At 35.4% G+C, this 14,685-nt stretch overlaps 3 protein-coding genes across 4 annotated transcripts; 1 reads left to right on the top strand and 2 right to left on the bottom strand.

Annotated features, from left to right (window-relative positions):
• The first annotated feature begins 7,157 nt into the window (after positions 1–7,157).
• LOC120012057 (PLAT domain-containing protein 3-like) lies at positions 7,158–8,087 on the top strand. Its single transcript, XM_038863298.1, has 2 exons — positions 7,158–7,316; positions 7,388–8,087. Exons 1-2 carry the CDS (start codon positions 7,248–7,250, stop codon positions 7,847–7,849), a joined length of 531 nt encoding a protein of 176 aa, XP_038719226.1. The 5' UTR covers positions 7,158–7,247; the 3' UTR covers positions 7,850–8,087.
• A 150-nt stretch (positions 8,088–8,237) lies between these two features.
• On the bottom strand, positions 8,238–12,804 carry LOC120013874 (inactive TPR repeat-containing thioredoxin TTL3-like). Its single transcript, XM_038865837.1, has 5 exons — positions 11,330–12,804; positions 11,046–11,241; positions 10,764–10,936; positions 9,023–9,356; positions 8,238–8,610 (listed from the first exon to the last, which is right to left on the bottom strand). Exons 1-5 carry the CDS (start codon positions 12,289–12,291, stop codon positions 8,485–8,487), a joined length of 1,791 nt encoding a protein of 596 aa, XP_038721765.1. The 5' UTR covers positions 12,292–12,804; the 3' UTR covers positions 8,238–8,484.
• A 210-nt stretch (positions 12,805–13,014) lies between these two features.
• On the bottom strand, positions 13,015–13,760 carry LOC120013877. Of its 2 annotated transcripts, none has more exons than XR_005471490.1 (2): positions 13,527–13,760; positions 13,015–13,369 (listed from the first exon to the last, which is right to left on the bottom strand). XR_005471490.1 is itself a non-coding variant. In XM_038865845.1 (2 exons), the coding sequence occupies exons 1-2, from the start codon at positions 13,522–13,524 to the stop codon at positions 13,033–13,035; spliced, it is 384 nt and encodes a 127-aa protein (XP_038721773.1). In that variant the 5' UTR covers positions 13,525–13,760; the 3' UTR covers positions 13,015–13,032. The 2 variants fall into 2 exon arrangements, 1 of the variants encoding a protein (XP_038721773.1); XM_038865845.1 differs by having other exon boundaries at positions 13,478–13,760.
• Positions 13,761–14,685: the final 925 nt, after the last annotated feature.

The following is a 14,685-nucleotide window of genomic DNA, read 5'->3' as shown; positions in this document are numbered from 1 at the left end:
ATAGGTATAAAATAACACACAAAAACATATAATATCACAATAAAGTTCTACGACATACTACAAAAACTTCATGGGAAAAATGAACAATTTCAACAAAATTCCTAACGATATGACCCTACAAATCATGGAATTAATTGTCAAACAACAACCAATGATGATGAAAAAGATCCAGTTTAGGATGCATTCTTAGGAGATTTCATAGAGGATGATCCCAATGGTCCCGTATAAGATAATCCCTTAGTGGATGATCATACAAATGAAGAATTTAATCAAATGTGAGATACATAGTACAACAAATTATATATTATATATGCTTATTGACATAGTATGAAAAATTGTGGCTTGCAAACATAAGAAGCAATAATAAATGAGATGTAAAAACTAGGAGATAAAGGAGGTGCGCTATATTTTCTATAGAATTTATAATTTATGAGATGTTTTTTAGTTATTTTACAACTTTGTTCAAAAAACCAACGCAAAAAATAATTGTTAAACTCTGAGCATATTTTTTCTTTATGCATCAAATTTTTCGCTCATTCTTAGCAAATTATTTATTAACATATTGAGAAAAATGTATTGTAGTTATTTGTTCATCTCATAATTATTTTCATTTTCTATAATTCAAGCTATGTTATTCATTATGGTAATAAAGTATCGAAAAATTATCAAAAATATTTATTTTTTAAATTAATTATGTGTCGCGCGAAGCGCGAGCATGCAACTAGTAATGAAAGGATTTGGGAGCTCCTCAATTCAGAGTTTATCATGCGAGGTCTCCGTTATTATATATAGTATTGATTGATTGATTGTAGAGTTTACAATTTAAATCCAATAATTTGGGAGGTGCATCAAATCAAATCACACTAAATGTTTTTTTCATTTTTAAAACTTATCTAACTTTTCTCTACCATTAGATGTGAATTGTAGATTTTAAAAAATTGTGGAGCTCCCTAATCAATAATGAAGTGGGCAAGCAACCAAATTGAAAAAAGACGTGAAATGATTTAAATGAATGTCAGAAATGAATAGACTTAATAGATTTTTATCGATTTTCTCATAAACTCATATAGTCGATCATAAATTTTTAAAATAAAAAAATCAGACGATGATATATACAATCATCACCGTTTTTGCGTTTTTCTAAAAACTCAATAAAAATCTTGAACCTAAAAATAAATGAATTATATTTTAACAAAAATGTTAGGGATGTCGGTAAATAGGATCATAGTCATCTCAATAATTCATTTTATCCCTTACTTGATGTAATTGTGGAGGCCTAAAAAAAGTTGTGATTGAACCAGAGAGCGAGCGAGGATGATTGAGATCCCTATCACTTTTGATATTTTAATTATTATTAGTCCAAGTTTTGAAGACATATACAATCAAAGCACTCGCTAGGCTTCGCATGATATTGGTTGTTAATATTAATTAATTTCCTAAACTAATTATTTGGTCCTATAATAAAAGTCTATAAGATTGGATGGTTAGGCTCAGCCTTTGACCAAGCTAAGTCAGAAAACTCTGATAAAAATATCAGTGAAAGAAAATATCATAATTAATCTTGAGTTATAATTGGGGTTCAGAGAATCTTTCAGTCTTTGTTGTGCATATATACATAAATTTGTGTGTGGGTATGATCAATGAAATAAATTATTACAGTCTTTTTGATGGATAGATCAGTTGAACAATAGTTCGCTGCAACCATCAAAACTAAAATATGGTTTGCTTTTTATTGGATCAAACCCTTTTAGGCCTTGTGCATTATTTGATTATTACATATATATTTGATAGTATAATAATTACAGTATTGCACAACTTGGTTGTAGAATTAATAAACATTATTTAATTATTATATATATATTTGATAATATAATATATAATTACAGTATTACACAAACTTGGTTTGTAGAATTAATAAACTTCTCAATCATTCAACGTGTTATAAGGTTATTGTATTATTTTCTTTCATATGTAAATCAAAACCTATGGCTGTATTTGCCCTTCAAAAAATCATTTTCATACCAAGAATAACGCCATACAAATTTTTACCATTTAAACATCCGATATCTCAAATGAGTCATTGGTTGAGTGGCAATGACTTTGCATGTCCCTGACTGAGGTTATGGGTTCTAGTCTCACCTCCTCCGAATATTTACAAGGAGGTGTGTGGGCTTCGTCTGCCCCTACGTGGGCTTGATTTGTGCCTCCTGCGTGGGGCCTGTAAATTATGTCAAAATCAAGTGCGTGGTCATAAGAGTATTGCTCTGAATAAAAATAAATCTAAGACCTTTCGAGTCCGTATAATTTGGCCATATGAAATTCATCGTCAAGTTATCACCCAAATTATTTGTCATTAAAATAAAATAATAAAAAAAAACCAAACCCTAATTCCTAATAATAAGATCCCAAAGTCCCAAGTCGCGTTTTGCCAACTCTACATGCACGTAAAAGGTGATATCAATGTTACTGCTTTTCAGATTTTGCATTTTTGACGGTTACTTTGACCGTTACGGCTTAGGTATCCTGGCTCATCAACTGTACGTTATGTGCTTTGATCAGACGATGTATGTAGACACACGTGGCATTTATTCCAAGCAACTTACCTAATCTATTTATATGTCTTATTTAAGTTTACTTGCAAGGTTTGCATATGTAAATCTAGTCAGATTTAACTGTATATCATATACGGATGTGCAATGGTCAGTGTTGGATCGATTTGATATTCTTTCATACCTCAGTTGCCTTATGTCATAATAATTTTAGCTTTCTTTTTTTTTTTGTTTCAGAAATAATAATTTTTTATCTTTATATATTAAAAAAAAAACAAATATATACTTGTCCAAATATATTCCCCAAATCAGAATTTCTTCAGAAGCACTCATAATTAAGAATATTATTTTGTCTTTTTTTTTGTTTACCCTTTTGAGTTGGTTTCCAGTCTTTTCAGGTTTTATTATATATTCTTCACCACTCATCAAGAATAATCCAATCAAATATAAAAGATAGCTATATATCAATTAAAGACCAATAATACATCTGTATCTTTGCCCTATAGAATGTTAGGTTGCTGTATTGGCTACAGAGAAAAGGAAAAAAAAAAAAAAAGGAATACAATAAATATACGCAAACACAAATCAATGTGAATAATAATATGCCAACTTTGGAGACAATATAATGGGTTCAAATTTATAAAAAAAAAAAAGATTCAAATGGAAATGGAGTTATGAATAACAACAAAAAAATGTTGTATTTTTATGAACGGCCATCTTAATCAAAAGTAAAATCTAATTTAGGTTTTCTGAATTGCTGACTAGTAAGTTTTTGTTTTGAACTTGGATCCTTTTGATCGATGGATTTGATATGAAAAAGACGCAATATGCTTAGCTTGACACATTAAATGGAGACATATAGCTAACACCTAACAAAATTTTCAAAGCAAAAAAAGCTCCTCAATGGAGCTGACCCTAATTCATGCAACAAGCCTACCACTATTGTAAATCGGATTGGATACTGGTGAGAATATCACGTAAATTCAACCTAACCCTAAACAACTCAAACATGTATTATCCATTGTGGACATAGTTTTGTCCTTAAAAGGTAATCTTAAAGGAGAGGTATTGTCCCATGGGTCTTATTGAGAATGACCTACGAATTGTTGATCCAATCCCTTCCTCAGCCCTTTTGGTTTATAGCGATTGAATCTTTACATATAAACCATATCAATGATTTACACCTAATCGACATGGGATGCAAGACTTAAAGCCAGCCACATTATTTTGTTCATTTGAGTGCATCTTCGAGGATAATTAGGCATAATTTTAGCTTTTTGGTGAGTATCATTAGACATGTATGGCATTTAAGAGGCTGCGTCTTGAGCCAAGTGTGTGGAAGGGAGATCTGAGTCTTGGGATCGGGTCAACATTTGTAAAAGTCTCGGTGGAGAAGTTGGTGTGTTCAGTACCATGACCACGACAGAGAGAGAGAGAGCTACTGACTGGTCTTCGGCAGATTTCAAAGCACTGGATCCAAGACTCTGACCAAGCTGACTTTTAAGCCAATTTGTTTGATGAAATGTAGGCGGCACAGACAGCTACACATGTGAATCTTGTTTCATCAATCTAGCACATTTTCGTGAACTTATATCGGGCCTCAATGCCTACGACTATATATTGGGCCTCTTGGCCACTTAGACGCCCACGTTCGGTCCAGCCCAATTCACTATTGTTTCAAGGGACTTTTGGAGGCCGGTACACTAGATTATACTTAATTGTAAAAAAGTGCAATCACTAAAACATCCTTTTAAAAAAGTACACTGGGGATCATCTTTTACCAAAATAACCTCAATTTTGATTTTCTCTCTCCACGAATTGTGATACAATAGTGATACTTTTAAATAGAAGATCCAATTTAGTGTTCAATTTATATTTTTGGCTCATAAAATGATGATATAAATGTTAGAATGTAAATTTGATAGCATTACATATCTTTCTGGTTCAATTATGTCATTTTAGTGGATTTTTGATGTTCGTGATACTATAGTGATACATCTCTGCAGCTGTAAATGTTTTTCCAAAACGAGCAAGAGATGTACAAACCAAGAAAAGAAAACCAAGAAAGGAAAAGTAATTAGGAAGAAGAAGTATGCATATTGGTTCAATTGTATCATTTTAATGAATTTTTTGTGTTCGTGATACTATAGTGATACATCTCTGCACTTGTAAATGTTTTTTCAAAACGAACAAGAGAGGTAACCAAGAAAAGAAAATCAAGAAAGGAAAAGTAGTTAGGAAGATGAAGTATGCATACTAGTTTCATCATTTTAGTGGTTTTTTGGTGTTGGTGATACTATGGTGATACTATAGTGATACTATTGTGATACATCTCTGCAAAAAACGAACCAGAGTCCAGATCTGCAAAAAAACAAAGCACAACCCAGATTGAACAACGAAGCATAGTCCAGATCTGTCAAAAACAAAGTAGAGCAACTCGACGCAGTCCAGATTGAGCAACGACGAAGAAGGAGATGAAGAGAGGAGAAACTCGGCCAAAAACGGAGAAGAAGACAACGAAGAACCAGATCGAGAACCAGAAGAAGAAGAAGAAGAAGAAGAAGAAGAAGAAGAAGAAGAAGAAGGAGAGAAAGAAGGAGATAACTTTTAGTAGAGAAGAAGGAGAGAAAGAGAGGACACACTAGAGTTGGATAGTTGGAGGGAGAAGAAGAAGAAGAAGAAGAAGAAGAAAGAGGAGGGTATTGTAGGTATAAACTAAAAAATATCTTAAGTCAGATGACCAAATTACCCTTAAATTGCATTTTTTTACAATTTTAAAAATGTCCATGACCTTTTTACAATTAAGTTGTCTAAAGTGTTCTTACTGCCAATTGTCCGTTGTTTCAATCATGAATGGTCAAGATTTATTACATTACCTGAGAGAGAAACATCAAAGAGTACGATTTTTTTAATATTTTCGCTCGATTTTACAAAATGACGAAAGCGTTAGCGAAGATGTATCTAAAATTAAAAACGAGTAGATGAAGTAGAGGAGTGCATCAAGGGTTTTATGCAATCGAATGATTCTCTTAAGGTTGAATGGAAAATTTTGTAGTCAACTATACGACCTTTGATGATGTACAGTTCTGAGTGTTGCACTATTAAGAGATACTATATCAAAAAAAAATACATATAGCATAAATGCGAATGTTTCATTGTATTTGTGGACACCCGAGGAAATATATGATAAGAAATTTGAATGATAGATTTAAGGTAGAAGTAACATCAATTGAAGATAAATTGCGAGAAAACCATTCAGGATGGTATGCAGATGTATAACGTAGAGATAGCAGTGCAGTGGTGAGGAAAATCAAAATAACGTGTTGTCGGCTGAGATGGTGAATTTGACCGCGATAACTCTTAGCACAAGCGGACGGTAGTGAGTTCAAGTCCCATGTGTGTTTTTATTATCGCAATTTGCAAGATGGACCATTGCTTAGCCCAACGAATGCCACCCTGCGTTATCTTTATGACTGGGAATGTCTATTTTGTGTCAGACCTAATAAATTAGAATTGGATCCACCATCCACCTAGCTGTCTGGTGGGTTGCTGGGTTGGTCCCACATTACCAAAAAAGTGAGAAAAATTGAGAGAATTTGTATATAAGAAATTATGAGGCAAAGATGAATATTAAAAAAGTATGGCTTGAAAAGTAAGAAAGAACAAATATTCAATAAGAGTTGATGAAAGTATGATTCTAGATAAAAATGAATGATAGAAATGATTACATGTAACAGATTTCCATCGATTTACTCATAAATTCATGTAGCCAATCCAAAACTTTTGTATAAAGACTTGAATGACGACGATGGATAGCCACAACGAGTTTTCTTTGCTTTGCATTGCATCTTATGTACATACGAATCCAACTTGAGCTCTAGCTAGTAATCTCAAAATTTGAAATTTGAGCTGCTTGTCGATAACCCAAAAATTTGAGGACAAGTCTGCTCAAGCCCATATTCATATGGGTATGGACCTCGTCTTTGGGAATAAATGGGCTAGAGCCTGGTAATGTACCCTATGTGGTTTATGATTGGATCAGTCAGTTCTCATTTGGGCTGGGCCGTGAGTATTTTGTCTCAATCTCGAGACTCCAAGGCCCTGTGCGGGCTCGCGCGTAGGAAAGGACAAAAAACTAAAAACACAAACGAAAAGGCACAAAAAATAATAGTTCAACCAAACCTGACAAAAAATATGGGGACCATATATGAAACACTCATATATTTCTTTGACTATGAAAAAAAGAAAAAAAAAAAAGATTGAATGTGGGTCCAAATTTACATTTATTTTTTTAGTTGGTACCTTTAGGAGCTACCTTTGGAATATGCTCCCTCTATTTTTGTATTTCTTGGCTAAACAAACATGGCGCTCGCTCTTTAAATCGTAATAAAGAAAATCAAACAAAAACTATAATTACGCGACACGTGAGCGTTTGATAGCCATACGATTCTTGTCTGAATTCTTAATTTATACCGGTTAATTATCATTAAGATATAATCGAATCATAGATCAGATCTGGAGTTTAGTTTTTGTCGTTTTACGACCAAATATTCTTGTTTTGATCTGACGTGTCATTTCTCGTCCTATCATCAACAAGTACTCTCTACATTGCGAAACACCGGAAAACTTGGATATTGTCCATTATATATCTCTACGCAGACACTCGTTCTCACCTTCACATCTCTACACCAAACAAGAATGTCACTCAGGCTCCTCACTCTCCTCTTTCTCATCACTCTCTCTTTCTCCTTCACCACCATCGCTCGTGTAAGTAATCCTTTATAAACTCCGCAATTCCGTTAATCAATTTTTAAATTTTTTTTTTACTAATAATGCAGGGCGATGATTGCGTCTACACGGTCTACATAAGGACGGGTTCGATCATAAGGGGCGGAACGGACTCCATCATCAGTTTAAGGCTCTACGACGCGTACGGCGAGGTGGTGGAGATCACGAATCTGGAGGCCTGGGGCGGGCTGATGGGCCCCGATTACAACTACTTCGAGAGGGGCAATTTGGACATTTTCAGCGGGAGAGGCGACTGCTTGAGCTCTCCACTCTGTGCCTTGAACCTCACATCCGACGGCTCCGGTCCCCATCACGGATGGTACTGCAATTATGTGGAGATCACGGCCACCGGAGTACACACCCCCTGTACGCAGCAACAGTTCACGGTGGAGCAGTGGTTGGCCCTTGATACGGCGCCGTGGGAGCTCACTGCTATTAGGAATGACTGTCCGTCTGAATTCGATGGCCGGAGGATCAAGAAGTCTTCTCCTCTGATCAGATCAGTAGTGTGATTTTTGGTTTTCTGCAAGAAGAGTAATAATCTGGTGTGCGTTAGTATGAGTGATTTATCGGTGTATCTTCTCTTGTGATGTCTTGGATCGGACTAGATCAGATCGCTTCTGCGGTCAACTGCGTAATTATTAATATCATTATGACGAGAGTAAGCAATACATGCGACGTGCATTCATTTTAGTGGTGGTGGTTGAGTTTCAACTTTCAAATCTATCTTCAATGGGCTTGTGTCGGTAAGGCCCAAAAGTGTTGAATTTGACTAATTAATTAAATTATTTTGGCCAAACCGTATGGATTCTTATGATGATGAATTGGATTTTGGCTTACTTTATCATCATGTTATGTGAGAAACTTTTGTACACGGTTCGAGTTTAGACACATATATAATGTCCAAAAAAGAAAATTGGCATAAGAAAAATCTGCTGCTTGTTTTTACATTACATCACTTCTAAACAATGATCAAATCGCATAAACGGCACAACACTTTCACACCTCAAAGCTCAAACCAACCATCAACAATCGATGACTGAAATCTTGAAGCATTTTTTTTTTTTTCGTTAATGCATTTGGCTCAATGGCTGTCTCAAACATTTCAAGATGAACTGGGCTTTTTACATGATCACACACCGTTCTCTTACTCTCCTCTTCGTTTCTTGAGCTGGGCTTGGGCTTGCTCCAAGCCCTGGCTTATCTCCTCGTCCTCGGGTGTCTCTTTTTGCAACACCTCGTAGTCCTGTATTGAGGCCTCCCATCTCCCCAACTACATATAAACCCCAATACAACAAATATTAGTAAGAGAGTTAAAAAAAATCATACAATCAAATCAATCGGTTGGTGGTTATTTTCAAAATAAAATTTACAAAGAACTGATTGAAATAATCGTGGATAACAGACTGATTGATTGGTTATTTTCATGTAAAATTTTTTTAAAAAACCATTTATACCCCTCAATATTAGCTAAAACACAAATTCATTAATCAATCACTTGATGAGCCTGATGATAAGGTGCATGCTAATAATACTCTCCCACCAGGGTTCAATATTCTCCGAAGTCATGACCTCACACATGGATTTTTAATGGACTTACCTAGAATGCGTAGTTTGTGAGCTAGTATGTAGGCCTGGTGAGTTTACTAAGTCCGCACCCAAAGAGTGTATATTTTAGTTAGTACCTTAGCATTGCAATCGGCTCTTCTTAGTCTGGCTTTGCTGTAATTGGGACGCACATTTAGGGCAGCAGAACAGTCTGCTACAGCTTTCTCATAGTGCCCAAGCTTGGACCGACAAGCGGCTCGGTTACACAACAAGACTGAATTGTAGGGGTCATGCTCAAGTCCCTCACCATATGCACCACATGCTTCATTGAATTTTGAAGCCTTGAAAAGCTCATTCCCATTTGATCGAGCTGCACCCACGGCTCTAGCTCTTCTAATCACCATGTTAACCTCCTTGTTGTTCGAATCTAGCCGGGCCGCTCGTTGCGCCGAAGCCAATGCATCATCAAATCTGTCAATCCATTAGGTTTATATGTCACATTATAGAATATAATTAGACCAAACATGTTACTGTAACATTTGTCGAAAGCCACTTTTAAGTTATTTTTTAACGTTGATAATGATTTTATTGGGTAATGCAACTTTTGATTTTTGAAATAGTTTAACAGATCTAGCTAACTCGGTCATCGAATTTCAAACATTCCACCTTAAGAACAAAAGATTAGAAGTTGTTCCAATGTGCACACATGAGTAGATCTATCATTGTTTGGATATCAAACTCGTTGATGTGGTCTAAAAAATCAAAATAAAAAATTTGCCCAACAGTGAGAAATCTTTCCATATATGAATATTGGAACAATTTTCAATTTTGAGTTATCAAATTAGAACATTTGAGGTTGTGTTTGGTATCACTTCCAAAAATTTTGAAAACAAAAATAAAAAACAAAAACATAAAACATAAAATTAAAACTTGTTTGGTTGAACACTTCAAATTGAAAACAAAAACTGAAAGGATAAACCTGAAAAAAAAAGTGTGTTTATACTTTTATTTTCATAATAATAGAATATATACACACCACTATATTTTTTATAACTGCAGCCTTTGTCGTGTTTCACCATTGAAAACATCAACAAAAAGAAAAAAAGATAAAAAATAAAATAATAATCAAAAGTATATTTGATCATTGTCTTCATATTTCTATGCAATTTGCAATCTGAAATCTTAAAGAAAATACAATCTATGATAAGTGTAACTAGTTCTGTTTCCAAAACTTTTAAAAACATTTTTTTCTTGTTTTCAAAAATTTTGAAAACCTGTTTTTGGTTTTCATAAAAACCAAAATAGAAAATACAAACAAACCATATTTTTTGTTTTTATTTTCTATTTTTTGAAAACTAAAGCAAAAAATAAGAAACAAAAGTGATACCAATTAGATCATGAATATTCGATGACTAAATTGAAAATTGACAATTCTTTCAGTAGCCAGAAGTTGCATTTTCGTTTTGTCAATTACTCCTACAAGGATCTTTTGGCACAAGATGGGATAGCTTGAAAAACAAAAGTTGGCTGGAATCCACCATTACTTTGTGATTGAAAGGTCCCATCCTAAGCAGAAAATGAAAAGGGTTCTCTCTCTCTCTTTCTAGGTGCAATGTATGACAAAGGGTTATGTTGGTGGGTTCTGGTTCATGACATGAAGGCAGAAGCTATAATAACATTCTTTTGGTTCCTCTTTTGCCAGCAAGAAATTATCTTTTGAGTTGTTCTACATCAATACATAAATCAATTTCATAACACGCTTTTAGGAGTCTACCCTACCTTCTTTAGTATTTTTTTTTCCCTACCTTACAATCTATTTTATACTGCAATTTTGTATAGTGAATCACGTATGAAATACTGCAGAATTGATCAACTAACCTTCCGGCGGCTAACTCAACTTGGGCTCGTACTACCAGCAGATTTGCATTACTAATAGGACCGAAAAATTTGGTACAGGCATCGACTTCAAATTTCGGACCTTTTGTTAATGCATCATCTGCTTCTTGGTGTCTATGGAGCTTCAATAGGGCCTCAGCTTGCAATGCATAAATCTTGTGAAAGAACCAGACCAGATATGAAATTGTGTGCAAGTCTTATGGGGTAATAGTTAATTAAGCTACCAAACGAAATGTGAGGAAACTTGATGACATGGTTTGATACCTGTGGAGCAGAATCTGCGCCGGCAGACATAGTGTTGGCAGTCTCTTTGATCAGGGTGTTCCAATCTCGTAGCCTTCGAGCCTCGGTGCATCTGTTGAGATGAGCTTGGAGAGTTTTGGCTTTGGATATGTCAACATGGTCTGCTTCTGGTCCTGCATGTTTGTAGTGATATATAGCCTTCTCTGCTTCACCTAATCTAAAATGCAGATTACAAGATGACCAAAACAACAATTATTGATAGATTTTGGAAAGACTTTGACCGATGTGGGAATCCATTAACATACCTGAGATACAAGTTTGCGAGACGATGATGTGCTCTATGATAACGAGGATCAATCCGAATGGCTTCTCTGCACTCGAAAACAGCCTCGAGAATCCTACCCAAAGCCGTTAATGCTGCGCTCTTGTTGCTCCTATAAGAAGCCTTATTTGGGTCAATTGAGATAGCTGCATCATACAAAGCCAACGCCTCTGCGAAATTCCCGTTCTTGTAATCTTCATTACCCATAATTTTCAATTGTTCAGGGTCCATTCTGGTAGATATAGCTCTGCACAGGGAACCTGCAGCAGGTTGTTCTTCCTTTGGGGGCTTCTCTGCTTCATTTGTTTTCTTCACAACATTTCCCATCACACTATTTGGGTATCTTCCATTAGGCATTGTGGTTTCTTCTCTAGCAGTCTTGGGCAGATGATCAAGAATATTATAGGAATTTGTATTTCCTCCTCCTGGTTGCTGCAAATTACCTAAATTTCCCATAAGCATGACATTGCTAGACGAAGCCCGAACAAGCCCATTTCTTCCCTTTGATTTCTGATGATCAGCAATCATGCTCTCTAGCTCCCCAGATATTCCTATTGCCTCCTTAGGCACCCTCCTACCTTGATTAACATAACCTTGACTTGGCGCGATCCTGTTCGGTTCATGATCAAGATTTCTTCTGACATTGTTGGGTAGCTGTTGTTGTTGATATACAGCAGGAGGAATCTTGGGATGATTAGGAGCTCTTGTGATTGGTTTTTGATGTGCTTCTTGTACATTCATTGAAGGGTCTAAAAATGCTGCCTCATCCGAGCCTCCTCTCCGCCTTTTCGAGTTTGGAGTGCTTGGAGTTTTGACTAATGTGCCATTGCTGGCCGTAGGAAGCGAGCCTGTAGAGGTACTTCTTCTCGGCCAGAAACTCCGGCGACCGAAAACTGCATTTAACAGGCCACAACCTGATTTTCTATCAGGTGAGGTGTCTCCCATGTCTCTTCTGTATTGTGATCTTCAAAGCTTCCACTGCTATATATTTTCTTCTTGACTATGCACTATTCCCATGTAAATAAAGAATAATTCTGTATGTTGAAGAAAAGAAATGTTTTTGAACATTAGGTGGTGAAAGAAGCCTAACCCCAGGAGATTATGGACCCCTGGAGTGGCTGGTGAAAGAAGAAAAGTCTATTTGTTTTCTCTCTCTTTCTGTTGGAGAGACAGAATGAGATTGCATGATGAGAGAGAAGACAAGTTTGCTGGAATTTTTTTTTGTTGATAAAATTGTTGATTTGGGTTTGATTTTTGTTTTAGTTTTCTCTTGGTTTTTCTGTTTGCTTGAAAAATGGGGAGCAGGAGACCCGGTCATAGGCACAATGAGAATCTCTAAATTTTTAGCAAGAATAGGATGGAGGTTCATTCATCCTCATCATGCCCACTCTGTTTCATTATTTTTCACAACCAACAATTCCACAAGACTCACAGGGAGAGGAGAGCACGTTTGTTTGTGACCTTGACATGCCATTTCTATGCCACCTATTTCAAATCATTATATATATATATATATATGTATGTATGTATATAACTATATATAAGTCAGAGCAACAATAGGAGGACGAGAGAGTCAATAGAGTCAAAAAGGGGTAATGCAACTTTTAATCATCGAAAGAGTTGATCAGGTCCAACTCGGTTACTAAAATGTTAGAAGGGAATCTTTTAAAATGGCTCCTCTTGTCACTAGAATGGATAAAAGTAGCTAATCCAGCAAATCCAAGTACTGCAGCAACTGGCTGCAAACAGCAAGTAAGATATACCAATAATAATTAGATTAATTTGATGCAAGTTCCTCTTTCCAAGCAAAACAACTTCAGGAAATGCATATTCAAACCACGAAATGAAACACATAATTAAAAACGAAATGGAGACTGAGGCAGCATACAATGAGGTAAAAACTCCATGAGAGGGGAGCTTGAGTTTCCACAGACTAATACCGGATGACCAATCTGGCTTTTGATTTACCCACCTTGTTGATTTTGCGCAGCTACAAGCCTGAAACCCCTTGGACTGGCGAAACCTAAAACAGCCATAAATGTTTTAGTAACTAAGATCCTTAGAACTACTTTAGAAAGAAGTACCGCTCATATATTGCATGATCTAGGGCATAAAAATAACGCCTGCTAACCAGTCAAACAAGACAAACTTTATTTTGATGATCGATAACGAAATCATACAAGCTTGCCCTTTGAATATCCGATATGATTCTAAACTCGATCCTTCAAACTCCCACACATCGCATAAATCCGTCAGACGTACGTCCTTGATGCAAGCTAAGTTGGGCCAAAGCCCAACTCATGGAGACAAGAGGATTGGCCAACGAAATTTTGGTATTGCAAGTTCTAGCCAGTTATGCAATTATGGAAGTTTTGAAAGTAGCGTTTGCTTCCCCACCTTTTCTGATACATGCACTTGCACACATGCCCCCCCCCCCCCAGCTAAAATGTTCAATTATATGGTGCTTCCTTTTAAAAAAAATAATTACTTGAATACTATCCAAATGATGATAACTACTTTCTCATTAATGCAACTCTTTAATTAGTTAGTCTTTCTACTTGCATATACACTAATATAAACACACCCACTATGGCTGGCATGTATATTTGTATATAACAAACATATCAAGTTTGACAAAAACATCTGAAATTAAATTAGCAAAGAAGAAGAAAAACATTGTATATATATATATATACATGGTGGACTTCAAGAAGAAGAAGAAATTACTACATGTTTTATATAGATATTAAAGGCAATCTGGCTAGTACTAATAGCTTTTGACAAAAAAAAAAGAAGAAAGAAGAAAATTTGTTTTTATTGGCTAGGTTCTTTGAATTGTCATCTTCACATTTCGGACAAAATTATATCCTCTTATCATTTCGTCGTAAAGTTACCCTATACCACACGTTACAGGAAACTATGGATGAAGACAATTATATATATATATATATATATATATAGAGATCTAGCTTTTTGAATATTAATTATTTAATTCTACCTCTAGAATGAAACCTAGACAAGTCAATCACGTATGTGTGTGTATATATATATATTTCGAAAAAAAAATCTTCAATATTCTATGCTATGTTGTAGCTAAAGGAATTATAGTTTGATTAATGGATGAAACACTAAAACGTACTTTTGAGTCATGAAGTGAATGATTTTATTGTAACACAAAACTCCAACCAATGAACCATCAACACATTCCCAACTATTAATTCTTTCCTCTTCTTTCTTCATCTCTTACAATCCTTTTCATCTGTTTGTCCGGATTAACCAATGTCGACTCATAATTCCACTCATTTGTTCCCCATAACAATGGCATCTTGGGGCCTCACA

Source organism: Tripterygium wilfordii, chromosome 13, assembly GCF_013401445.1.
Source record: "Tripterygium wilfordii isolate XIE 37 chromosome 13, ASM1340144v1, whole genome shotgun sequence".
In the NCBI taxonomy this organism is placed as follows: Eukaryota; Viridiplantae; Streptophyta; class Magnoliopsida; order Celastrales; family Celastraceae; genus Tripterygium; species Tripterygium wilfordii.
Note: the sequence above shows the minus strand (reverse complement) of the source record. Positions and strands in the feature narration are given on the sequence as shown.

Bases quoted from the DNA above. Each gene is read 5' to 3' on its own strand.
- LOC120013874 (XM_038865837.1), bottom strand. From the start codon at position 12,291: ATGGGAGACACCTCACCTGATAGAAAATCAGGTTGTGGCCTGTTAAAT. The intron at 11,242-11,329 runs GTATGTTAATGG...TCTGCATTTTAG, and splicing joins CTCGCAAACTTGTATCTCAG to ATTAGGTGAAGCAGAGAAGG. The intron at 9,357-10,763 runs GTTAGTTGATCA...ATGGATTGACAG, and splicing joins GTTGAGTTAGCCGCCGGAAG to ATTTGATGATGCATTGGCTT.
- LOC120012057 (XM_038863298.1), top strand. From the start codon at position 7,248: ATGTCACTCAGGCTCCTCACTCTCCTCTTTCTCATCACTCTCTCTTTC. The intron at 7,317-7,387 runs GTAAGTAATCCT...CTAATAATGCAG, and splicing joins CCTTCACCACCATCGCTCGT to GGCGATGATTGCGTCTACAC.
- LOC120013877 (XM_038865845.1), bottom strand. From the start codon at position 13,524: ATGATTTCGTTATCGATCATCAAAATAAAGTTTGTCTTGTTTGACTG. The intron at 13,370-13,477 runs GTTAGCAGGCGT...TGGCTGTTTTAG, and splicing joins AAGTTTGTCTTGTTTGACTG to GTTTCGCCAGTCCAAGGGGT.